This window comes from Xenopus laevis, chromosome 7L (genome assembly GCF_017654675.1).
Source record: "Xenopus laevis strain J_2021 chromosome 7L, Xenopus_laevis_v10.1, whole genome shotgun sequence".
In the NCBI taxonomy this organism is placed as follows: domain Eukaryota; kingdom Metazoa; phylum Chordata; class Amphibia; order Anura; family Pipidae; genus Xenopus; species Xenopus laevis.
In genome coordinates this window covers 112,440,492-112,465,887 of record NC_054383.1, presented here as the reverse complement: position 1 = coordinate 112,465,887, position 25,396 = coordinate 112,440,492, and the positions used below count along the sequence as shown (strand labels likewise).

The 25,396-nt window shown below is 38.7% G+C and overlaps 1 protein-coding gene across 4 annotated transcripts in view; it reads left to right on the top strand.

Annotated features, from left to right (window-relative positions):
• Positions 1-25,396, top strand: part of LOC108696700 (POU domain, class 2, transcription factor 2) — a 75,283-nt gene that overhangs the window by 27,178 nt on the left and 22,709 nt on the right. Inside the window, exon 1 of one of the 4 annotated variants that reach the window (XM_018226291.2) lies at positions 20,233-20,393. The exons of the other annotated variants lie outside the window; for them this stretch is intronic. Coding sequence (XP_018081780.1) covers positions 20,366-20,393 — 28 coding nt within the window. The 5' untranslated portion in view covers positions 20,233-20,365. Of the gene's footprint in view, positions 1-20,232; positions 20,394-25,396 lie in introns of those variants that run through there. 4 annotated transcript variants of the gene reach the window in all.

Here is a 25,396-nt window from a genome sequence, read left to right as displayed (position 1 = left end):
AATGTCTTAGAAATTAATAAGAAAATGTTTCATTCACCTTTAAGGACTGGGCCCAAGTTGCTGCACTGTGTAAGTATTTTGACACTTCTAGTTGCATAGGATGCCGTGGCATTATGTGTCTGGCTGAATTCCTACAGTATCAATGATTACTTATGGAGTAAGAGGGTAGTTTTAGCCCATTTGCATTGGATTATGGTTGAGTATAAATCTAGACTTGGCAAGAGCGCTCAAGGGCTTATTTATTAAAATATACATACCTCCACTGTGCATTGGTATTAGTCAAAACCCTACTTACACCATTTCTAGCTTCTAATTTTAGAACAAGAATAGCACGCCAAAATATTGTCTTTATTCTACTCTATCCCCTGCTTGTATTTCCCACTGATGTACATAGAATTTGTCCATCTGTACAGTTGCATTCATTTTAATACAAAGGTGCAAAATTGCTCCAGTCCAACAATCCTTAGCAACCAGTCAAGGCATAGCTTTGAACAGCTTAGTACTGATAGAATAATGAAAGTAAATGTCTGTTTTTGTTGCTATGGGTTACTACAGTGTTGCACATCTAACCCTGTGAGAGCCTGCCTCATGGCTTACAATCTTATACAGAGGTTTGAGGTACGGGAAGATTAAATGACTTCTTCATGGTCACTAGAAGCTGACACAGGCATCAGCCGCACAGCCAAGTGGCTTGAACACCGAAGGAGGCACAGTTTGTCCGTTAACATATCTCAGTGCCATACCCTTTAATAGTGTCTAAATAAAATATTCAGAAGAACTTAAGTAAAATTACATATACGTTTAATTAATTTTGGTTTATAAAACAGAGATATTTTCTGAAATGAAAGGACAGTCCGCCATGCCCCTCACTACAGTTTATTTTCTTTTTCAGTCTTCTCTTATGTAATGGATTCTCCTCTTCAGGATAGGTGTTAAAAAAGTTAAGACGTTAGTGACTATTATAATATTTTTTGCTGCAGTAGAATTAGGTATTTACAAATTGGGTCTTGTTACCCAGTTTACTCCATATTGAGAATGGTGTTAGAAGAATGGTGAAATGTTTCCATAATTTCAGTTGAAAATGTGTGAGGGAACCTGAAATATTGTGTAGTGCCAGCATAAAGATGCACATAGCATTAGTACTTTAAAAAGGCTAATGTAGCATTGGGGTTAACTGCATTAGAACAGTGACAGCAATATGACTTTAAGGATGATGGCAGATGTGGCTACTGGGGGAGATTAGTCGCCCAGCGACAAATCGCCTCTTCTTTTGGTGACTAATCTCCCCTAAATGCCTTCCCGCCAGCTAGAATGTAGATCGCTAGCGGGATGGCACTCGGAACGCTTCATTTTCTATTTATATTCTTGACGACGGGAAGGCATTTAGGGGAGATTAGTCGCCTGAAGAAGAGGCGATTTGTCGCTGGGCCCACAGTAGCCATGTCTGCCACCACCCTAAACCTGGTAAGGTGTGTTTAGTAACAATAGGGTTTTTGTGAAAACAATAAATGGGAAACTGGCCAATTAAAGTTTTTCTTGCAGATAATCAATTATCTTATGATTGATAATCTTATGTCTTAATTTTGACATGCATATCTTTTTTTAGATGGGTATAGAAAAAAGTATTGATGAAAGAAGAGACAACTTGCATATTTGATATACGTTGGCATACATAAAATGACCAGTAAAGGATAAATCCATAAATGCTAAAAATAGTGTGGACATGTAGAGCATTTAGAACCATGTCATTTGTGTCTGTGAGCTCCCTTAAAGCTTCATTTGAGGCCTACAGAGAAGTGTTCAGAGATTGGAACAGGTTGTGCTTTGGAACAACCAGAGTTTAGAGCAGATTAGTCTTCCATCATGAAAACTGCAACATCTACATTTTGGGGTTTCTCCTGCATAGTCCACCCTGAAGGCAGCTCGTCTGATTTTCTCTTTGTTCTTTTCTTTAAGCCCTTAACTCTCTTCTGTTGGCTTCCACTTAAGACCTTCATAAACTCTTCTTCATCTTTTATCTTGCCCCAAGCCCTCATTAGACCTCTAGTCTACCTTGGTCTTCATAGTAGAGTAGACAAAGCTACAGTTAGATAATATAGGCATTTGTCTTTTTTCTAAAGTGTGGATGACTATAATTTTGAAATGTGATCTTTGCTGGATCCTTACAACATAGTGCAGAGTAAGGAACTCCCAGTTTACACAGGTCACAATTTGGAAAGTGAATTTAAAATTTAGAAAAAAAAGTGAAATAATTTATGTAGGATGCATTGAACAGTTGTTTTACACTGCAAGCAAATATGTATTTTCCGAAGATTTTTATATTGGTAAGGACTTACCAATAACTGGTGGGGATCAGACAGATAACTATCTGTCAAGTTTGAAAATTCTATTGTCAATTATCAGGCCATTGATATGGTACTCTCCTTATGAGCCTGCATAGGCCCCTGTTATGATATGGTCATAGGGCAGAAAGACAGATGAACAGCGCAGCCTGATATTGGCCCACCACTGGAGTAAGCAGTTTGTACAAAGACATCACTTAATGAGAGGATCTTTGGATATATCCAGCTTTACTGCTCCAGAATATGTGACAATTTCTACTTAATGCACCTTGCATCATGACATAGATTTACTGAGCACCCTTACCCATGGTGGCTCCTCTAAGTAGACTGTTTAACGATAGTGATTTATTTCAGAACTGTGATCTTACTGTATATCAGTATAATATTTTCTATTAGATCTTATATACTTATATACTGTATATAAAGATATAGCAGCCCTGAGCTAATGAATATCCATACAGACAAATCATGATATGGGCACCAGAACATTTGTTATTAATTAAGTGGTTCTATGTATGTGAAATGTACACAGATAAATGGGGATAAACTATAGGTTCCCAAACTGTGGAGTTAGACTTTTCTGGGAGGCTAACAGCAGCTACTGGGGGCTCTGGGATTAGCCTAAAACATAGTTAGCATTTGTTTGTGCTTATTTAGATTTTTTTGGAAATATTGGAGGCACATTATTAGCAAGCACTATAACTTTATATTTGTACCCTTGTTATATATAGGGGTGTGTATTTGGATGCAAAATAAGGGCTGGACCCATAAAGTGTGAAACTACCTGGGTTAAACAGTATAAAAGTAGTGAGGAGTGTGGTTTTTTTTCATGGGTTTTCTGTTTAGTGTGTTCCTCTTTTTGAGAAATAATGTTTCCCTTTGTTGTTTTATGAACAACCATTCCTATGAACTTCTTATCTTAGTAAATCTGTTTTTCTATCCCTTGAGCGCAGCATAACAGAACAGGTTGTCTGAGCAGAAAGGTTGTGTGCTATAGTCTAAATTTAAATTTCAACGTTTAAATTACTTTTTGTTTTGTACATATAAAATGTGGTACCTTCTTGATTTTAAAGATATGCTTCATAAAATAGGGTTCAGGAGCCCAGGGATCTTCAGCCCCCATAGGAGTACAGGAGTAGGGGAGTGTTGTTTTTTACTGGGTCCCCTCTCTCTGTGAGCCTCCCCGTGGTCAAAGTGTCTGTCCTCTCATACTTACACCACCACATAATTCTCAAAGTCATGTGCTGTCCTTAAGTTTTACGTAGCCAATGGGATAAATGTATACCAGGTTCTAGTCAACAGTTTCTTTAATTCTAAAACATATTTGTTGTTAGCAAGAGGTTTAACAACTTTACAATAATCTTTGTTTGGTCTTCTTTCTTCTAGAGCACTGTAAATGCACAGTAAAGTACTTTTAGAAGCACATTTACTGTGCTGTGCATGTGCCCAGGTTTAAAGGGCACCTATCATAGGATAATTGTTTAATGCAGGCTAATAGAGCCCACACCCTGATTGGAGGCCAAAATATTCTCCTACTGAGTGCTATGCCACTCATACCAGGAGGGAACCCACAGTATGGACGGCCATGTTTGATCACATGCATACCCATTAAGAGCGATTCTCTCAATAGGTGAGTGTGGATGCTGCTTCATATGGAAATCTGTGCCAGTATAGATCAGTGTAGGTCAGGGTGCTTCAGCAAATGGAGATATGTGGCAGTGCATGGCAGTCTAGGTGAGGATGCTTCTGCATATGTGTGGCAATACAGGGCAGTGTTGTGACGTTTGTGCAGGTGCATAACAGTGCAGGTAAGGGTGCTGTCTTGTATGTTAGCGTGAACTAATACAAGGCAAGGAACTAATACAAGGCAGTATGGCTAAGGGTTTTACTACAAATGTTTGCCAGTACAGGTCAGCCTGGTAAAGGGTACTGCTGTGCCAGTGGGTGAAGGTGCTGCTGCCAGAGAAGATTCTATTGCATATGATGATGATATGTATAGGGCACTGTTAGTGAGGGTACTGCCAGATTTGGAAAAGTGTGCCAGTGCAGGGCCATTGTGAGAGACGTACAAGTATGTGTATGAAGGTGTAGGATATGTGCCAGCGCAGAGCAGGTGGAAGGAAAGCGCAGCAGTGTGTAGGGTTGTGCAACAGCACCGTCTGGGGTGTCTTTCCGTTCCTGATCCCCTCTCGCCTCTCTCAGTTCCCCCCCTTGTGCCTCTCTCCCTCGGGACGTAGCTCTAATAATGTGTTTGATCGACTAGCGGGCGGCGAGCACACGATTATTGTCTTGTAGGGAGTCAAAAGTATTGATCTTGTGAGAAATATGAGTGTGTGAAATGGAGTCAGTGTGTCAGTTACAATCAGCACAGACCCGGGGGAGAGAGAGAAGGAGAGAGAGAGCAAAATAGTAAGAGTTCCAGAGAGAGCAAGATCCAGATAAAGAGATGTACAAAAAGCAATGAGAGTGCTGCTCAATCATCTGCCCTTTATCAGGTACACTCAGTACCTCAAACTGTCTCTATTGCAGTGCATGCACTCTCTTTTTTTACCGTCTCTCTTATATTCCTGTACTATTTAATTTTGTTTTCTGACTTTTGCACTAATTATGTCTCTGTAATTACAGCCCTGTAATTTTATTGCACTTTCTTTGTTTTTCATTGAAATTATCCTGTCACTCTACACATAATGTGGGATAGTAACTTTCTTTCACTTTTGTGTGTCTGTATTTGCTTTCTCTACCAAGGAGGACTCTTAACTGATTTCAAGCTCTTCTGTGTAAACTGTGCGGTAGTGGTGGAAATAGGGCCTGCCCTCCCTTGGGGGCTTGCCGAAAGGACATAGTATTGGTAGGCAATGGCATATGGTGTGTCGCCATGGAGTTTGTACATTTTTAAAAATATATATATATTTAAGTACGGTATGTAGCACTGTATAGCAAAATAATAAATGAATAGAACAAACAAGGGGTAATCACAATTATAAATACAAAGTACAGTGGTATTAAAGATTCCCCAAGTGTCAAGGAGACAAAATGATGGAGGTTCTTATCCCAGTGATAGGTTACACATGCTGCACCATGGACCATTGGTTGTTAGTTGTCAGTGTCTTCAGAACTACAGCTGCCCACTCTGGACTATGAATTCTAGGAACCTAGTACCCAACAAACTGGAAGACAGAGTTAGCAGAGTTTTAGGGATACATGTTAGGGGTGATGTTACAACATAGAAAAAACTAAAATAGGGCAATCATTGGTCATTTATAAAAGGTTGGCACCAAAAAAAAACCATTTGCATCATTTATACCACTTGTTGCTTTATTATTATTTAGTTATAATGTGCCAAAATATCCTGCAGCACTGTTAATAAATGGCTTTATACACTGAACATACAGAATTACATACAAAGCAACCAATAACTGATATACCGTAAGAGGTGAAGAGGACACTGCCCAAGGTCTCTATATTAAATTATCCCAACTACAGTATTTTTTTTCTGTGCTTCTTTCCTCTATTCAGAGCCTGATATTCTTTTATTTTTGCATTCTCCTGTCTGACTCAAAGGCATGCCCAGATGAAGAAAGGACATTTGACCGGTCCCCCCACGCTCATAGGGTTTGATTCTGTATCCAAACAGATGCTAAGTAAAGTAAAGAACTGTGCATATTTATTCAACAGGAAAATAGTCATAATGACCGACTGCCTTAACATCAAGAAAAATGGTTGCACTCAGTCCTTTCCAAAAGCAGTTCTATTTGCTTGTTTTTAATGCAACAAGAAGAGTAGCATAAATGATCACTTGATCATTTGGAAACGTGGTGGGCATTAAATGAGCGCAGTCAGTTCATGGCTGTTATAAATAGTCTTTGCCTAAACCTCATGACACACTGCATTAACATTAACTTATTAATATCAATATATTTAAATGCTATGGAAAAATAAATACCATTGGTATTATTCTACAGTTGTTATGGGGCTTCCTACCACTTGTTTTTTTTTTCTATAGAAACAAAACACATTGGTGTCTTTAAAGGGATCCTGTCATCGGAAAACATGTTTTTTTCAAAATGCATCAGTTAATCGTGCTACTCCAGCATAATTCTGCACTGAAATCCATTTCTCAAAAGAGCAAACAGATTTTTTTATATTCAATTTTGAAATCTGACATGGGGCTAGACATTTTGTCAATTTCCCAGCTGCCCCTGGTCATGTGACTTGAGCCTGCACTTTAGGAGAGAAATGCTTTCTGGCAGGCTGCTGTTTTTCCTTTTCAATGTAACTGAATGTGTCTCAGTGGGACATAGGTTTTTACTATTGAGTGCTGTTCTTAGATCTACCAGACAGTTGTTATCTTGTGTTAGGGAGCTGCTATCTGGTTACCTTCCCATTGTTCTTTTGTTTGGCTGCTGGGGGCGAAAAGGGAGGGAGTGATATCACTCCAACTTGCAGTACAGCAGTAAAGAGTGATTGAAGTTTATCAGAGCACAAGTCACATGACTTGGGGCAGCTGGGAAATTGACAATATGTCTAGCCCCATGTCAGAATTCAAAATTGAATATAAAAAAATCTGTTTGCTCTTTTGAGAAATGGATTTCAGTGCAGAATTCTGCTGGAGCAGCACTATTTACTGATTCATTTTGAAAAAAAAAGATTTTTCCCATGACAGTATCCCTTTAATATCCTTATAAATTAGAGCAGGAGTCACATTATCCTGGACATCAATTTGTGTTTGGGAAGTAGCCCAGAGATATCCTTAAATTATGGCCTGTTTGAAAGCTTTGAACTCCAGTGCCTTCTATTCCTGCAGCGGCAGGGAATGCAAGGGAGACGACTTGTTGTAATGCATTTGTGACTCTGATCACATTTAGTCTTAGTCAGCAACACAATACAAAAATCAGCACCCAAGAACGTAGCAGGCAGCTTGAGGCAAAAAGGTGAAATCCATGTACACACTGAGTACACTCAATTCATGCCGCTACTGCTGTTGTGTCGATGAGCTTAAAAAATAACTTTAATGATTCATTTGGTACAGTTTTAAAATCATTAGTCTTATTATTCCACCTCTTCCAAGCCTGCATCTGAAAATGCTGGCCTCTGGTCTCACTATGTGGTTTCTCTCTTATTGTTGTACCTTTCTATTCAGGTCCTCATCTATTCAACTTTTGTTTTGATTTAAAAACAACTGCGCCCTGGTCACTAGGGTTACAAGACACATTGTAATGGGAAAGGATAAAAAAATGAAGGCCAATTCCAAATTGTTTTTGAGTTTTGCTGTCTGAATATAGTAAAAGCAAATTTTAACGCATTTATCTGCAGGCTGATTGGGTATGGGTTAGAGGTAAATGTACTGTGTGGTTTAGAGTAGGTGGCTAATAGTGATGTGCAGCATCCGACCCTAACCCACCCTTCCACCACCTGCACCCGACCCTAACCTGGCACACCTCTTAATTTATAGACCTGCACCTGCCTGAGTATGAGGTAACAGAAGGGGTGGGGCCATGCAGGCGTGAATCTATAAAAACTGTTCACGGGTGGTCGGCACAGTAAGGTCTTCCGGGGATAGGAAAAGCTGAACCCCAACCAGCCCGCGACTCAACAATTTTTGAATTTTTTTTTTCCAGTTCAGTTGTTTTCAGTTGTGTTCACCAGAAATAAAGACTTTTTTTGCAATAGCATTTTTTTACCGGTGTCGGTGCTCCTATCAGCAGAAAACTGCACCGGTCTGGGGTTCTTCCAGCGAGCACCACGGAGCAATCCTTTTCCGGCTGCATCTTTCTTCAATTTCACCGGGGCAGACGCATGCGCAGTAGAACGAAACAGCCAACTTTTTAGTTAACGTTTGGCTTTTCGCTCTACTTCGCATACGCAGCTGCGAAAAGAAAGAAGAAGCTGGAAAAGGATCGCTTTGTGGTGCTCGCTGAAAGAACCCCGGGCCGGTGCAGTTTTCTGCTGATAGGAGCACCGGCCTGGGGTTTCAGGTAAGTAAATACAATCACTTGGGGGTGCCTAACATTTGGCACCCCCAAGCGCAAGAACACTTTCCTTCTCCTTCTGGGATTCTGCTCAACAAGGACAGATATGTAACAACTAAATGTCTCAATTTAGAACAGTTAAAAAGTCAGTGACCCCCTCCCAGAGCTGCTTTAGAAAGGCATAAGAAAGTAGAAAACAAAACTTTAAACTTTTTAGAACAACGGTCACAATTAGAAAATAGAAAGTAATTGCAAACAGTCTTTGTTTCTGGTGAAAAATCTGAAAACAAATGAATTGTTTTCAGTGTTATAATGTGCCCATGCCCTTCTGTTTAGACTTAGCTTACAGCACATAATGTACATCATAGAGGTCATTTAGGGGATTGTTAAAAGGTACCTGTTTCTAAAACCTCTCCTTGTACATCCACATAGTTGTTGCTCGTTGCTGGAGCTCCCATCACACCTCCTCTTGCAAATCAGTCACAACGTGCCTATTGACACAGGGGAAGAAATAATAGCAACTTGCATCCAAAATTGCACTTTAAGGGCTCACACAGGCGCGTGTAGGAGCCGAACGTAGGTTGAGGCTCAACATGCTGCATTTTTCCTGCGTTCGGCTCCTACACGCGCCTGTGTGAGTACAGCCCCATTGGAAAAAACGCAAAGCGTCTATTCCTGCGCTCCCCTGCGGCTGAACGCAGAAAAACAGAACGCAGGGGAACGCAGCTACAACCGCTCGTCAGTAAGAGCCCTAAACATTGAAACTGCGCTGGTAAATGAGAGCTTATATGTGCAAGTTTAATAGAGCCTGCATGCTACTATCTAAACATTTTTTTTATAGAAAGAGAGAGTTCCATTGTGTCTGTATTTTACTGTCTTGATGTTGGAATATAGTATACATACCAAATGGGACATTGTGTGTGAATCTTTTGCCCTTGCTTGGTGGATGTACAGCATGTCTCATTATACCTACAGATTACTGTGTAATATATTATATTATACATAGAAAATGTTGTGCCTGTATCTTCTTGTAGGTTCTTGGTATGCAGTGCACATGTATGTAATTGTCTTGCCATTGCTTTCATTAGAAATAGGCTGTGTTCTTTAGTCCTGGCTTGCTACATTATACCTAGCGTTTACACTGGACATGTGTTTTACTGTTTTGCTTTACATTATACAATGTCTTGCCTATATCTTAATGCTCTACAGCAAATGCACATGCTACTGAATGACAAAATGCATATTACCTGGGGCCCATAGTGTGCTGTTTTGGTTGTCTTTTATTATACAGGTACAGGGATCACTTATCCGGAAACCCGTTATCCAGAAAGGTCCAAATTACAGAAAGGCCGTCTCCCATAGACTACATTTTATCCAAATAATTTAAAGTTTTAAGAACGATTTTCTTTTTCTCTAGTTTTAAAATGTTGTACCTTGTTAGCTATTGAAAAAAATGCAGAACATATAGGGGCAGATTTACCAAGGGTCGAATTTCGAGGGGTTAAATCCCTCGAAATTCGACTGGGGGATAGAATCGAATAGGCAATTTGGGCGAATTTCAGCGCTGTCGAATGGGCGAATTTTCGCCCGGCGAATAGTCGCACGATCGAGTATTCGATCGAAGGATTTTCATTCGATCGAATGATCGATCGAATGCATTTTTATTCGATCAAAAACGTAGAAAACAAGCCTATGGGACTTTCCCTTAGGCTTTTAAAGCAATTCGGTAGGTTTAATCTGGCAAAGTAGGCAGTTGAATGATTTTTAAAAGAGACAGTACTTCGACTATCGAATGGGCGAATATTCTAAGCGTTTTTGCGCTCGATCTATTCGAATCATTCTACTCAGACAAATTTACGCCAATTCGATAGTCGAGGAGTACAAAAAACTACTTGAAATTCGAGTTTTTTTCCATCTATTCATTCACCCGAGCTTGGTGAATGTGCCCCATAAAGTTTGGTGATACCTTTTATTGGCTAACCGAATAAGAAACAATTGTAAGCTTTCAGAACACACAGGCCTTTTGTATTTTGCCTGACGAAGGGGGGCTGTGTGTTCCGAAAGTTTGCAATTGTTACTTATTCAGTTAGCCAATAAAGGGTATCACCAAACTTTACATTTTCTTCCTTTTTCTCTGTTTTAATAAAACAGTAGCTTGTACTTGATCCAAACTACGATATACAGCAATTAATCCTTATAGAAAGCAACTACAGCCTATCGGGTTTATTTCATGTTTAAATGATTTTCCAGTAGCCTTAAAGGGATAATGTCATGGGAACATTTTTTTTTTCAAAATGAATCAGTTAATAGTGCTGCTCCAGCAGAATTCTTCACTGAAATCCATTTCTCAAAAAAGCAAACAGATTTTTTTATATTCAATTTTGAAATCTGACATGGGGCTAGACATATTGTCAATTTCCCAGCTGCCCCAAGTCATGTGACTTGTGCTCTAATAAACTTCAATCACTCTTTACTGCTGTACTGCAAGTTGGAGTGATATCACCCCCCTCCCTTTCCCCCCCCAGCAGCCAAACAAAAGAACAATGGGAAGGTAACCAGATAACAGCTTCCTAATACAAGATAACAGCTGCCTGGTAGATCTAAGAACAACACTTAATAGTAAAAACCCATGTCTCACTGAGACACATTCAGTTACATTGAGTAGGAAAAACAGCAGCCTGCCAGAAAGCATTTCTCTCCTAAAGTGCAGGCACAAGTCACATGACCAGAGGCAGCTGGGAAATTGACAAAATGTCTATCCCCATGTCAGATTTCAAAATTGAATAAAAAAAAATCTGTTTGCTCTTTTGAGAAATGGATTTCAGTGCAGAATTCTGCTGGAGCAGCACTATTAACTGATGCGTTTTGAGAAAAACATGTTTTCTGATGACAGTATCCCTTTAAGGTAAGATCCATTATCTGGAAAACCCCAGGTCCAGAGTATGGTAGATAGCAGGACCCAGAATGCATGCCAGTGTTCTGGGTCAGCGTATTCTATTTTTGTTCTAAGGTGCATTTACCTGATTAATTCAGTACACATCCAGTAGGTTTATCTCAGGTGTGGCACCTGTGCAGTTGTGACTCTGCTAGGCTCCTCTCCTGCCACTGAAAACTGATGTCAGCAAACTTAAATTCTTTTCATGACCCAAAACCCTTTCTTGTTTCTTGTTAAATTTCCCTGCATGGCAGAACTCACTCATGCCCGAAGCGATTTGCCAGACCTTATTATACTAGCACTGCCCATCTTTGTCTCACATTTATCAAAGCCGGCAACTAATTGTGCAGTTCACACTGTGATGCTACTGTGGCGCCTATTTCGCTTTAGGATATGACATTCATATCGGATCTTTGAAAGTTTGAAACAAATGAAGGTAGAAAAAAGTTGCTCCCCAACTGTTCGGCTTCCCTATGTCACTTTGTCTTTCCAGCCATATGTGTGTGGGCCCAATTAAACCTCTGCGGCCATACAAATATTCTATAAAGAGGATTCATGTAGGACCGCACGTAAAAGTAGTCGTAAATGAACACCGCCATAATATATTGTTTATCTCTGGCTTTCATTTTGGTTGTATAGCACTTCCTATAGTCTGTCTGTGCGCATTTTATCATCTTTTCATTCTGTTCCTTACTCAATACCATGAGTGTTATCTTGTATCAGTTCCCCGCCTTAATGATTTATCCCCATGCCTCTACATATTACAGTGTTTCAGTGCACCCCTGTGTATAGTAAACTCTCCCTATATCCTACACTACAATTTAAAGGGCAGGGAAAAAAAGACAAGAGAATGAGCTTTGTGTCGCTGTTTTCTTTTCCTTGTCCTCCTTCTTGCTAAATTACTTACTTTGTCTCCAGCTCTCTCTGCTTCCCTTTCTCTGTTGCTCACTCGCCCTCTCTTTCATCTTTTTGTAAACTGGTCTATCAGTGCCCTCTACTGGTCACTGTTGGTAATATGTCTCCTGTATTGTGCCTGTGAAGCATGTACTATTAAAGGAGAAGTAACCCCCCCCCCCAAAATGTTATCTAATGAAAGAAAGTAATTGTAAGCAGCTTATAATTGTGAGCAGTTGTTTGTAAATATAACTATATTCAAAATCAGTATCTGTCTGTTCCTTTCTGTTCTCTGCCCTGGTAGAAACAGTGTAGCCAAAGCCAACTGAATAACAGATCCCCTTCATAGTTGTTGGTTGTTTCAGAAAGGCACTGAAAATATGTTTTCAATGGCAAATACATTTGCAAGTTACTTACAATTCAATTTCTTTTATTAGGTTTACATTCCCTTTAAGTCAATGAACCATGTGTCTATTGTTTTAGTATAAAAAAAATATGTTTTTTGGTACGTCTTGAACTAAACAGGCCAAAATATGAAAGTAAAGTCAACTACTTCATGTGACTCTTCCGAGTATAATCAAAACATATCAACAGCCCACTGAGAAGTCCTATTTATAAATAAACCCCTCCTTTTCCCCAGCTGCAGCCAGTTAGACTTTGAGATAGGGAGCAGCTGATAATACAGTAGATACTGCTGATTAGTTTTGATTGCAAAGGCACAAGTAGTATGTGACTTAACTTTCAGTTTCTGGCTTTGCCCAGTTTATTGCAAGAAATAAAAATATATGCACATTTTTTAAATTAGAACAATAGGGAAAAAATATGTTAAACAAGCTCTGTATATCGAACCAATATGGAAAAGGGACATATGGCTCCTTTATGTATGTGCTATGCTCTCAAACAGCACATTTAGGGGGTTATTTACTAAACTCCGGTCTGGCTTTTTGGGGCAAAAATCTCATATTTTGGGTGTTTTTTTGAAATTCAAATTTTTTGAGATTTATTAAAGCCCAATGCATCAAAAAGCCCATATCAGACCTGCCGAGGTTGTGTATAAGTCAATGGCAGAGGTCCCTATCTTATTTTGAAGTTTCTGTGGTCTGCGCTGGAACTAGCCTGCAAATCCAACCTTTTTGGGAAAAAAATCTGAAAAATTCTGGCTTTTTGGGAAAAAGACGGAAAAAAAAGAGCAATTCAGGAAAAAAAACTCAGCAAAAGTCGTACGATTCGGGTTTTAGATTGATTTTATCGAGTTTTTACCAGAACCGATTAAATCAAGCTTTTTTAATTATAAATAAGGTCAAGTCGGGTATTAGAGTTTGGTCGTGGTTTTTTTATTTAAAAAATGAGAAAAAAATTCGGATTTTAGTAAATAACCCTCTTAATATTAACATTTGGGGATTATGATGCTGTTGTAATAAAACAAGGCAAATTCACCCTAGTGCAGTAACTCAAAGCAACCAATCAGTGATTTGCTTCATTGGTTTTTGGGGTACTGAAGTTTGGTACCTATTTTAATATATGTGCCCCATTACCCTTTATCATGCAGCTGCTTTTTGCTTCATGGTGCTTTTCTACCCCTGTAACCAGAAATGTGAGTTTCTGTTCACGCAAGACTGCGTGTATTAAGTTCATATTTTACCAATAGAACTCGCTGCTATTAGATATGCTACATCCTTTGATATTTATAATTCCTCTGTGTGATATGGATGCCTTTGATAGTGGTATCAAAAGTGTGTGTCTCAGGTAGATGCCGCGGTATTCTCAGTGTAGGCATGTATTTATAGCAAATACATTTATTTACACTGCTGCTTCATGTATGTAACGTGTATCAGTGTACGTCCTTATGCTGGTGGGAGTCTGTATATTTTAAAGCATCCTTGTGTACCAATGGTCAGCTTCTCTTGATTGGCCGGGTCTGTCTCCATGGTAATCATTAAGATGAAGTCACTGCTTGCCTCTAATGTCTTAACAAAAGCGGCCCTATGTGGACATCAGGCCACATGATGCTACTAGCCAGCCAAAGGCACAAGAGTGCCCACACCTGACCTGTGGAGACCCCGTTTGCATAGGGCATTGAAGGCATCGAGGGTTAATATTGTCTGGCTCAGCCACAGTGGTGCTCTGTCTGGCAGTGTGAGGGACAAAGGATGGCCTTTATATAGAAGCACCTCTGTAAACACAAAAATTGTCACTATTAAATGGTAGTTCTGTGCACACAGTGCCGATCAAAAGGAATTGTCACCATTCGAGACACAGCGAAATGAGGTCAGGATTACAAAATACAAATCTTAAATGCAAAATATATCCTGTTTATAAGTCAGCTTTACTTATAATCACGTAGCTTACAATGTACACAGAACATTATAGGGCTCGGTTATCATGTGAAGAACCTCAGTTCTACTTTCTGTTCAAAATCGCGTGAAATTCCCTCTGTGGACTGCGTCGGTAGAGTTGCTCCGAAGGAATCACAGGCAGACATCATTTATTTGCTGGAAATGACAACACCCTAACTCAAAAAAATTCTCAGCGTAAATTGCTTCCCATTCACCTTAAAAATTCACCTTAAAAATGCAATTGTGGCCTTTTTTTTTGACAAATTAGCCCCAAATGTGTCAGATGCAACACCCCTTTGCAGCCGCAGTGATACTGAAATTGTGGGGGGAAATAATGCTGCATTCTGGGAAATGAAAACATGGCGACTTTTCCTTGGCACGCTGCACTTCATAAATAACCCCTTCTGTTTCAGAGGGTTTTGCAAGGTTTCTAGTCATTTTCTCTAGGCAGCAAAATCTGTTTATACCTTATGACCAGGTGGGGATATATATATATACACATACACACAGGTATGGGATCCGTTATCTGGAAACCCATTATCCAGAAAGCTCCGAATTAGACTCCATTTTATCCAAATAATCCAAATTTTTTAAAAAATAAAAATAATTTCCTTTTTCTAAATGTAATATTAAATGAGTACCTTGTACTTGCAAACTAAGATATAATTAATCCTTATTGGAAGCAAAACCAGCCTATTGGGTTTAATTTACATTTACATGCCATTTTTCTAGCAGACTTAAGGAATGAAGATCCAAATGATGGAAAGATCCGTTTTCAGGAAATCCCCAGGTCCCAAGCATTCTGGATAACAGGTCCCATAGCTGTATATATATTTTAATTGTATTCAATTCATTCGTATTCGATTCGTACACATTGAGTATTTCTCCTGAAAAAAAACTTGATTGTCAGGAGGGCTATTAACATCTCAAAATGGCTCAATGGACCTCTGCCATTGACTTGTACATGAACTCAGCAGGTTTTAGGTGGCGAATATTCGAATTAGGATTTTTTCCGTGGTCGAGGTGTGATAAATCTCACATTCGAATTCACATTTCGAAACTACATTTTGAATATATGATTCTTTTTCATGACTTTTTTTGCCTTTTTTTTTCCTGTTTGCCCACAAAGGCTTCAGTGAACAACTAAAGCATACACTGATACATAAAAGGGGTGAAGGATTTTGCTTACCCTGTGTAACTGCATTTACATGATGCCTAATAAATGGGGAATACATTTATTCCTCTTCTCCATGCCATGCAAAGGGACAGATTTATCCTGCTGTGGCACAGTATACCCTCCTTAAAGCGATACGGTCATGGGAAAAATGTTTTTTTTATTTTAAACAAATCGTTTTTTTTATTTTAAACAAATCGTGCTGCTTCAGCAGATTTCTTAAAAGAGCAAACAGATTTTTTTTATATTTCATCTGACATGGGGCTAGATATATTGTCAGTTTCCCAGCTGCCCCCAGTCATGTGACTTGTGCTCTGATAAACTTCAGTCACTCTTTTACTGCTGTACTGCAGGTTGGAGTGATATTATCTCCCTCCCTCCCCCCAGCAGCCTAACAACAGAACAATGGGAAGGTAACCAGATAACACCTCCCTAACACAAGATAACAGCTGTATGGTAGATATAAGAACAGGACTCAATAGTAAAATCCAGGTCCCACTGAGACACATTCATTTACATTTAGTAGGAGAAACAACAGCCTGCCAGAAAGCAGTTCCATCCTAAAGTGCTGTCTCTTTCTGAAAGCACATGACCAGGCAACATTACCTGAGATGCCTACACTCCAATATTACAACTAAAAAAAATACACTTGCTGGTTCAGGAATGAAATGTGATATTGTAGAGTGAATTATTTGCAGTGTAAACAGTGTAATTTAGAAATAAAAACGACATCATAAAAATCATGACAGAATACCTTTAAAGACATAGGTATCATGCCAAAGCAGACTTTCATTCTATCAATGTGTCTTCTGTGCATTTCAGTGTATATAAACATTGTCATGTATGTGACAAAATATGACCCTGCACAATGAGATAAAAATTGTAACTAGGCACCTTATACTATAAAGGACCCTCCTGCTCTGTTTAACACTGTCATGCTCTGTTAGGAGAGGCAGCACCTATCTGGGCTACGTTGTCACCCTTTTGTTGTAAAAGGACAAGCTCCAAGTCATTTTGTTATTGCAGGATGTGGTTTGAGGGACTGTCCCACGCTCCAACGAACAGTGCTGATGCCATGCAGTCTGAGCATTCTGCCATGTTACGCCCTGAGTGTATCTGTCACATGTTCTTTCTCTTTTAAACATAAATATGATAATACTGCGCCAGTGCAGGTTAGTAGCGTGCGGCTGGTCCTGTGGTGGGCGGCCAGTTCTGAGGTCGGTGCCTGGGACTGTGTGAGGTTTCATCTGTAAACGTAAAGGCAATGACTTTTGATTTAAAATCTTTAATGATCATAAAGGACATAGCGGACAATCAATGGATGCAGCTCAGAAGTATTGTTTCAGGAGTCAGAACCAGCAAGGCAAAGAATATAAGCATCCTGACCAATACTGGTTTAAATATGACATGTATATCTGTAAAAGCACCGTACATGTATGATTCATGAATGCAGAAATGAAGTGTAAATTAATGTGGGAGTTTATAGTTTTGGGGTCACTATGTGGAGCATTATCCCTTAAGGCTATTAAGACTATGAAAGCATTTTTAATCATTAACAAAACTCTATACAATTCTGTTGCCACAAATCTAGTTTTATATATATATTCAACGTTTCGGCCCAGTCACATGACTTCCTGAAGATGCTCATGTGACTGGGCCGAAACGTTGAATAAACGACAAATTTATTTTCTCACTCAAGTCCTGTGTGTGCGGACTCTTTCTGCTACTTCATATATATATATATATATATATATATATATATATATATATATATATATATATATATATATATAAAATGACATAACCCCTTATTGTAAATAAACATATACTGCATATGCCACAGGGCACCACAGAGAGCAGAGCTGATCAAATTTGAGCATTTATGCACCTGCAAAGAAAATCCCCCACCCAATGTGTATATTTATAGGGTATGTTGGAACAATTTATTTGTTGAGGTGAGCAAATTAATCATGAAATACATAAAAGAGGAAGTATTCTAAAACCCAAACTGTAAGATTAGATAGAAGCTGATCTTATTGCTGTCAATGTAGGTACGCTTAGGTGGTTATTTATTAAAGTCAGAATGCTATAATCCTAATTTTTGGTGGGAAAAAAAACCTAAAATTTTTCGAGATTTATTATATCCTGAGACTGCAAAAAGTCTGAATCCGAAAATCAATGGAAGAGGTCCCTATCCTACTTGGACGTTTCTGTGGTCTGCTCTGGAATTAGCCGAAAATCCGACTATTTCGTGCTCTTTGGGCAAAAATCTGAAAAATTATGACTTTTCGGGAAAAATCTTGGAGTTCAGGAAAAAATCTGGAAAATCGTACAATTTGGATTTTCACCCGATTTTATTGAGTTTTCCCCCAATCCGATTAAATCGAGCTTTTTTAATAATAAGGTCAAATTGCGGATTCTAGTTTAGTCGTACTTAATAAGAATAATTTGGATTTTGATAAATAACCCCCTAATGTATGTTCGGTATGAGTACTTTGAAATTTGTATTAGCATCAGTTCCATTCATCTAAATTCATGCTACATTGTACAATCAAGCCTGGGGCACAAGTTCAGTGCCAGACACAGTATAATAGTTCTGGCAAATTTATTATATCAAATTGTTATAAACCTATCTCTTGCACTCATCTTATGCACTCTGAATCTGGATGGGTTGTTCACCTTCAAAGACTTTTTTTTTTGGTTAACATTTTTTTTGATACATTTCTTATCTTTGGCCTTGCTGAGCAGAATTTCATTTATTGTAGTTTCTAACATCCCACAGATGCTGCTGAGAAACGTATCAACTAATGTAGCAACTTGTACTTGAGTCTACACCTTGATTATTGAGCTGCTAGGCAGCTAGACTGAAACACCAAAAAAAAAACTAAAATCAAAGGGGTTGTTCACCGTTAAATTAACTATTAGTATGATGTAGGCATTGCTTTTCTAAGACAATTTGCAATTGGTCTTCATTTTTTACGGTTTTCCAGTTATTTAGATTTTTTTTCAATAAGCTCTCCTGTTTGGTATTGCAGCAGATGTCTGAATGATAGGACAAATAAGACAGGCAGTGGTATAAATGAGAGACAGGAATATTAATAAGAGAGTGTCTGCATAGAAAGATAAGTGATTAAAAGTAACAACATCAATTGTTCCCCCACAGTGATCTTTATTTTAAAGCTGGAAAGAATCAAAAATGGAAAAAAAATAATGAAAACCAATTGCCTATGACTAAGAGGCCGATGCATCAAGGGTTGAATATCGAGGGTTAATTAACCCTCGATATTCGACTGGGGAATGAAAATCCTTCGACTTCGATATTCTATATCTTGCGCAAAAAGTTTGATCGAACGATCAAAGGAATAATCCATCGATCGAACGATTAAATCCTTCGAATCGAACGATTCGAAGGATTTTAATCCAACGATCAAAGGATTATCCTTCGACCAAAAAAACTTAGCGAAGCCTATGGGGACCTTCCCCATAGGCTAAATTGGGTTCGGTAGCTTTTAGGTGGCGAACTAGGGGGTCGAAGTTTTTTCCTAAAGAGACAGTACTTAGACTATCGAATGGTCGAATAGCCGAACGATTTTTAGTTCGAATCCTTTGATTCGAAGTCGTAGTCAAAGGTCGAAGTAGCCCATTCGATGGTCGAAGTAGCCCAAAAAACACTTCGAAATTGGAATCCTTCACTTGAGCTTGGTGAATTGGCCCCTAAGTGTCCCTGGTAGACACGAAACGCATCAGGCCTTGGTTCTTAAATCTTTACCATCTGACTTTGGCTTTTCTACGAGGTGTGGTCCATGCTTGTGCCAGCCTCCTTTGATCTTTCCTGGTATTAGCAAACGGAAAACTTGAATTGATCGTGTTTTCATCGGAAAAAAAACCTCAAGTCGCTGGAATTCATCGAGTTTTCATGAAGGTTACCAACATCTCCAATTGGTTCACGGGACCTCTGCCACTCCAACATGACCTTGACAGTTATTAGATGGTGTATTTTAAGATTGCAGCTGAAAATATAATAAAGGGTATAATAAATCTTGAACAATTTCAGGTTTTTTTTAAAAAAAAACGCAAAAAATTTATTTTTTGTTAACCCGAAAAATAGATTTTTGACCAGAAAAATAACCTCGAAAACTACATTTTTTGTGGAAAACTCAATTCGATCTTTAATAAATGTACCCCTACGTTTCTACAGTTACACGGTGTGAATTCAGCGGACATCTATTATCTCTTTGCACTGAAACAATGATTCAATACCAACTTCCAAATAAAAGATCTTTCTGTAAAATGTTATGCCCATGTCATTAGCACGAGAAAAAGTGGGTTAATAATGCCAAAAACACATCTCTAGTTCATAATTTATAAATGGTTCTCCAAATTCATAAGTGCATGGAGCCACAAGTTCACACTTCATCTAAAAAATAACATCTATTTCACTTCCTAACGCCAATGTTACTTTACCCCATGTCTGTAAATAACCCCCTTGCTTGTAGCACTGCAGTTGCCACTGTGAATATGTTCACTCTCACGGATATGTCAGTGCAGGGTAAAAGTTGAGGATATTGTGTTGGGTGTGGACGTGTGAGGGTTAAATGGAAGTGTGAGGGTTAAATGTCAGTGTGGGAGGTTTTGTTCCTGTGCAGTCTTCTGATTACTGCTTGGTAAACTCAAATCACTCTCTCTCTGCATGCTCATAGCTCCATCTGCTAATCATGGTGATCTCTAACCCCTGGGTAACAGGTGAGCAAAGAAATGAAGGGGTTAATTTGCATCCTGATGAAAGCTGTTGTGTCAGGGCTGCTGTGTGTTGTGTTGTGTTGTAGTCAGTTGTGTAAGAGTGCTTATGAGTATATATGTGGGTGTTCACATTAACTGGTTTGGGTTGGTATCAGTTGGTTACAGGTGCTCTTTTTGTTAACTAGGTGTGTGCTGTGTGTGTAGTGGTGTTAGTTGTATATGTGTGCTTGTGTGTTGGTAAAAATTGTAAGAGTGTTGTATGTACAGCTGAGTAAGATTGTCTTTACTGGGGTTGTTCACTTTCAAACAACTAGTTGGTTTCAGATAGCTCACCAGAAATAACGACTTTTTCCAATGACTTTCTATTTTATATGTGTGACTGTTTTTGTACATGGTGTAAAGTGTCATTTTTCACCTTCTGAAGCAGCTCTGGGAGGGGGGGTCGCCGACCCTGTAAACTTCCAAATGGATACATTTACTTGATACATTTCTTATCTGTCCCTGCTGAGCAGAATCTCTGGGTTTCTTTACAGGCAGCTGTTAGACTTGACACAATAGTTGCTAATACTCCAGAGATGCTGCTGAGAAATGTATCAACTAAATGTTGCAAAATTGTAACAGTTCAGAGTCTGCGCCTGAATTACTGAGCTGCCAGACTCAAACACCAGAGACACGAACATTACACTTTAAACTTAGATTTTGGAAAAAACAGTAAATAACGGAAAGTAATTGAAAAAAGTCTTTATTTCTGGGGAACAATCTAAAAACAACGGAATTGGGAAAAAGTCTTTTGAAGGTGAACAACCCCTTTAAAGAATGCTTTATATTGCAGGCGCTGACAGAATAAGTGCTCTATGTATTGGAATATGCATGTGATGCATTCTCCAAGCTTTGTATGTATATTACTCAAGCTGTTTTTGGTAATGCTATACTGTATTTATTAGCTGGTTCATTGGACAGGGCGTAAGTGCAGCTTGGGTGCAGAGGTCACGTGAAAAATAAAATATTGTTGGCACAACCTGAGCATTTACTTTTTTAGAGCTAATGCTCCATTCTTGTTCTCAGTAGAATGGCTAATTCTAAGCAACTTTTCAATTGACCTTCATTTTTTTTTGTTTTTGAATGATTTCCCTTCTCCTTCTGACTCTTTCCAGCTGTCAAATGGGTGTCTTTGAGTCCATCTAAAACATTTATTGCTATTGTTCTATTCAGGTCCTCTCCTATTCATATTCCAGTCTCTCGTTCAAATCAGTGCATGGGTGCTAGGGTAATTTGGACCCTAGCAACCAGATTGTGGAAATTGCAAACCGGAGAGCTGCTGAATAACTCACACTGCAAATAACAGCAAATGAAAACATATTGTTTCAGAATATCACTCTCTACATCATATAAAAATTAAATTTAAAGGCAATCAACTCCTTTAAAGGTGTTGTATAGCCACTGTATACCCATAATACTGTGTATAATGAAAGAATGTTGCATGCTGGGATGACCTACATATACTATAAACACTCCTTGTATATGTCAGGGTCACCTGTATAAAGGCAAACAAAAGACAACAATTCGTTTCCATTTCTACACAGGCCCAGTAGATTTATTACAAGCCAACAGTAAGGAGCTTACAGGTAGGATACCCTGCGCCATTGACTAGGCTGGCACAAACAGAATGTAATACATTAAGGGGTTATTTATAAAAGTCCAAATACATTTTTGGAGATTTTTTATACCCAGAGGATGGAAAAAGGCCAAATCCGAAAATCCAGCATCTCAGTATATAAGTCCATGGAAGAGGTCCCTATCCTATTTGGAAGTTTCTATGGTCTGTGCTGAAATTAGCCCGAAATTCTCACTTTTTGGGCAAAAATCCCAAAAATTCAGGATTTTCTGGAAAAAGCGAGAAAAAAGTGAGATTCAGGAATGATTCAGATTGTCACTCAATTTTATCGAATTTGCCCCGAAAATCATGCTTTTTCATGAATAAATAAGGTCTTATTCTTATTTGGTTGGACTTTTTTAATCTAAATACTCAGAAAAATGCGGATTTTAATAAATAAGGCCCTAACTGTCTCAATGATTATTGGCAGACTGTGCCAGGTGCGAGTGCTGTGTTACATAGGAAACTATAGTGTTGCGTGCCTTGAACAAGTGCTAACTGGTGTGTGACGTGTTGTAGATACAGTAAGAGTGTGGTACATGGACAAAGTGTAAAGTTATTGTGGAAGAAGAAGTCCCTCAAGGAAGTCCTGTATGAATTACCAATGTGAGAATGTGCAATGAGATTTTCTTACAGAATTGTGCACATATTTCATTGAAGCTGGAGTTTTCATTGATTAAATTTACTTTACATAGACTACAACTTATAAAGCATACAAAAGGTTATATCCAAAGATATATGTCCCCAGGCTTTTCATAGGTAAAAACCTTATGCGTTTCGTACCCGGCACTTAGTCATAGGTGTCTCCAGAAGGGTACAAAACGCGTAAGGTGGACCGTGTGGGGTCAGTATGTATCTAATTTTTTAATGCAACTTTACATAAACATTTTGTTTTTACCTATGAAAAGCCTGGGGACATATATGTTTGGATATAACCTTTTGTATGCTGATTGCCTGTGAACTGGGGCAAGTCCCTTTGGTTTGATTGTGGATAGACAGAGATCAGGTGTGGATTCCCGACTAAATATTGATATACAACTTATAAAGCCACAACTATTTGTGAACACAGATCATTTTAGTATGTTTTATATAAGCAGGGATTACTAACAGTTGCTTTGAAGCTTGAAATGTCATCAAGATTTGGCTGCTTAGGGGGTATGTAAACCTCGTATTCTGCACATACTGGGGAATATGGTGTATTATGGCCTCAATTTGTCTACTGGATATAGGGCACACATACAGTTTGTTTTATATTTATTTTACAGACCAAAATAGCCTGCTGTACATATACAGCTCTTAAGGAAATAGTATGCAATCTTATTCTTCTTATGTATCCAATTTAATGCATCAGCTACATTACAGTAATAATGGCAACATATTAGTAACCTCTTTTAACCGTCACGTGATTTTAGGGTGTAAGATTGGCTTTGTGTGTTATTTTCCTCATTTTGTTCTTCATTTAAGCCTGTGTTTTTTTTGTACATGACTGTTTTTCCATGGTGCATCCAAATGACTCTTGCTACTCCTCTATGAGCTATGTTACTTTGGGCAGCATAGACTACAGTGGGGGGAAATTAGTCCTGCAAGCTTACAGTCTGACCAAAGAGGGCATTATTCTCACTTTTTTGGCTCTTTGTGCTATTTGTTGCTAGAATATGTCTCATATATAGTGTGTGTGTGTGTGTGTGTTATGTAGCCATGTGTATAATTTCTCACAGGATCGGTAGTGCTGTGTAATAGTGGTGCTGTACTGCTGTGGATGTGTATCACTGCATATTTATAGGTTGTGACGGTAAATATTCTGTTGAGCAGGGAAACAAGAAGCAGAAGTGAGAGTTCCCCTTGACTAACTCACGTCCTCCCTCAGTAACCCCCTTGGGTTCCCCCCACTAAGCAACCCCTCATCTCCCGCCTTTTTACCTCACAATGGCCCTACCACCTACAACACAAACATTGTCACTTTGCAAGACTTTTCCACAAACCTCCATTTTGCACTAGCAACTTGCACCTATTCTTACAGCACTACAGCTCCCATGATCTTTGAATATTGGGCTGTTGTGCAAGAACAACAAGAGGAGCACAGCCTCTACATTACTGTGTCCAACTTGGGCCGTTTTTGCAACTACCAAAACAACAATTATGGCTCTCTGAATCAGAGAATGCTTTTAGATCAACAGATAGATATCCATGCGTTGGCCTTCGCTGTAGCTAATTTTCTATTATTTATTTTATCCTTAAAAAAAACAGGAAACAAGTCTTGCTTCATGGATCCTCGATATTCATAAATAGGATTCAGGGTCCTTCTCTCACAAGACAGAGGTTATGATCAATTATCCTTTATCTAAAAAAACCTATTGTGTGGAAAAAGCTGCCCATAGAGATGTGATTGTTTCATAAGACAAATGGTAATAATGTTGGTCTTTTAGCAGAGGGAATCGTAAAGCATCAACCTGCAATGTCCAAAACATACTGGCCCAAATTTTGATTGTTATATTGACCTGGGGAGATCTGGCTTATGCCGATTCTGACTCCATGAATGCACACATCACAAAACCCATGCATACGGTGGTATCCGATGGAAACATGTATGTTCCATTTTATTTAGCCATGGCTGATGCACAGCAAACCCCTCAATTATTAGTTTATATAAATATATTAAAACCCAGTTTGGCATCAAATAACACAACATGATTTACTCAGGCTTAAAGAATTAGATGGCATTATAAAAATGGTGTTTATTATATGATGACAATAGCCCTTTAACTTTTCAACACCTTTCATCTCCAGTTTAACCTTCAGATATGTGCTCTGAAGCATTTTCCCTTTCCTTAGTCACAATCCTAATTAACCTACACTTTACAAAAATCCCTAGCCTGTTCATTATCTTTCCACAGCTCTCCTCCACTCTGCCAGCTTCCATCTCTTTTAGCTTTGTTTTCCTGCTGTCCAGAGCCCGTTTCAGGCAACCGTCAGAAATTATATTTCACCATCCCTGACAGTTTTGGTGGCTGGGAGTAATGGAATCTATGTCCAGTATTTGCTACTCACATTTGTTACAATAAATGTTACATACGCTGTATATAATGTAAGCTTTGTTCTACCATTAATGATTCATTTCTTTGCCTTCCTTTCACCTGTGAAAACACTTTCATTGATTTTTAGAGTGTATCCTCATACAGCAATGTGCTACCTGGGGCACTCAAACTGTTGCTGTATCATAACTCCCAGGACCCCATAGCTGGAGCTAAGTTGTAGCTCTGCAATAGCTTGAGGGAGGTGTGATGAACATTGTTGGATTAGGGAATATGGGAATATTAGGGAAGGTTTTTTTTTGTAAAATCAGGTAATACTG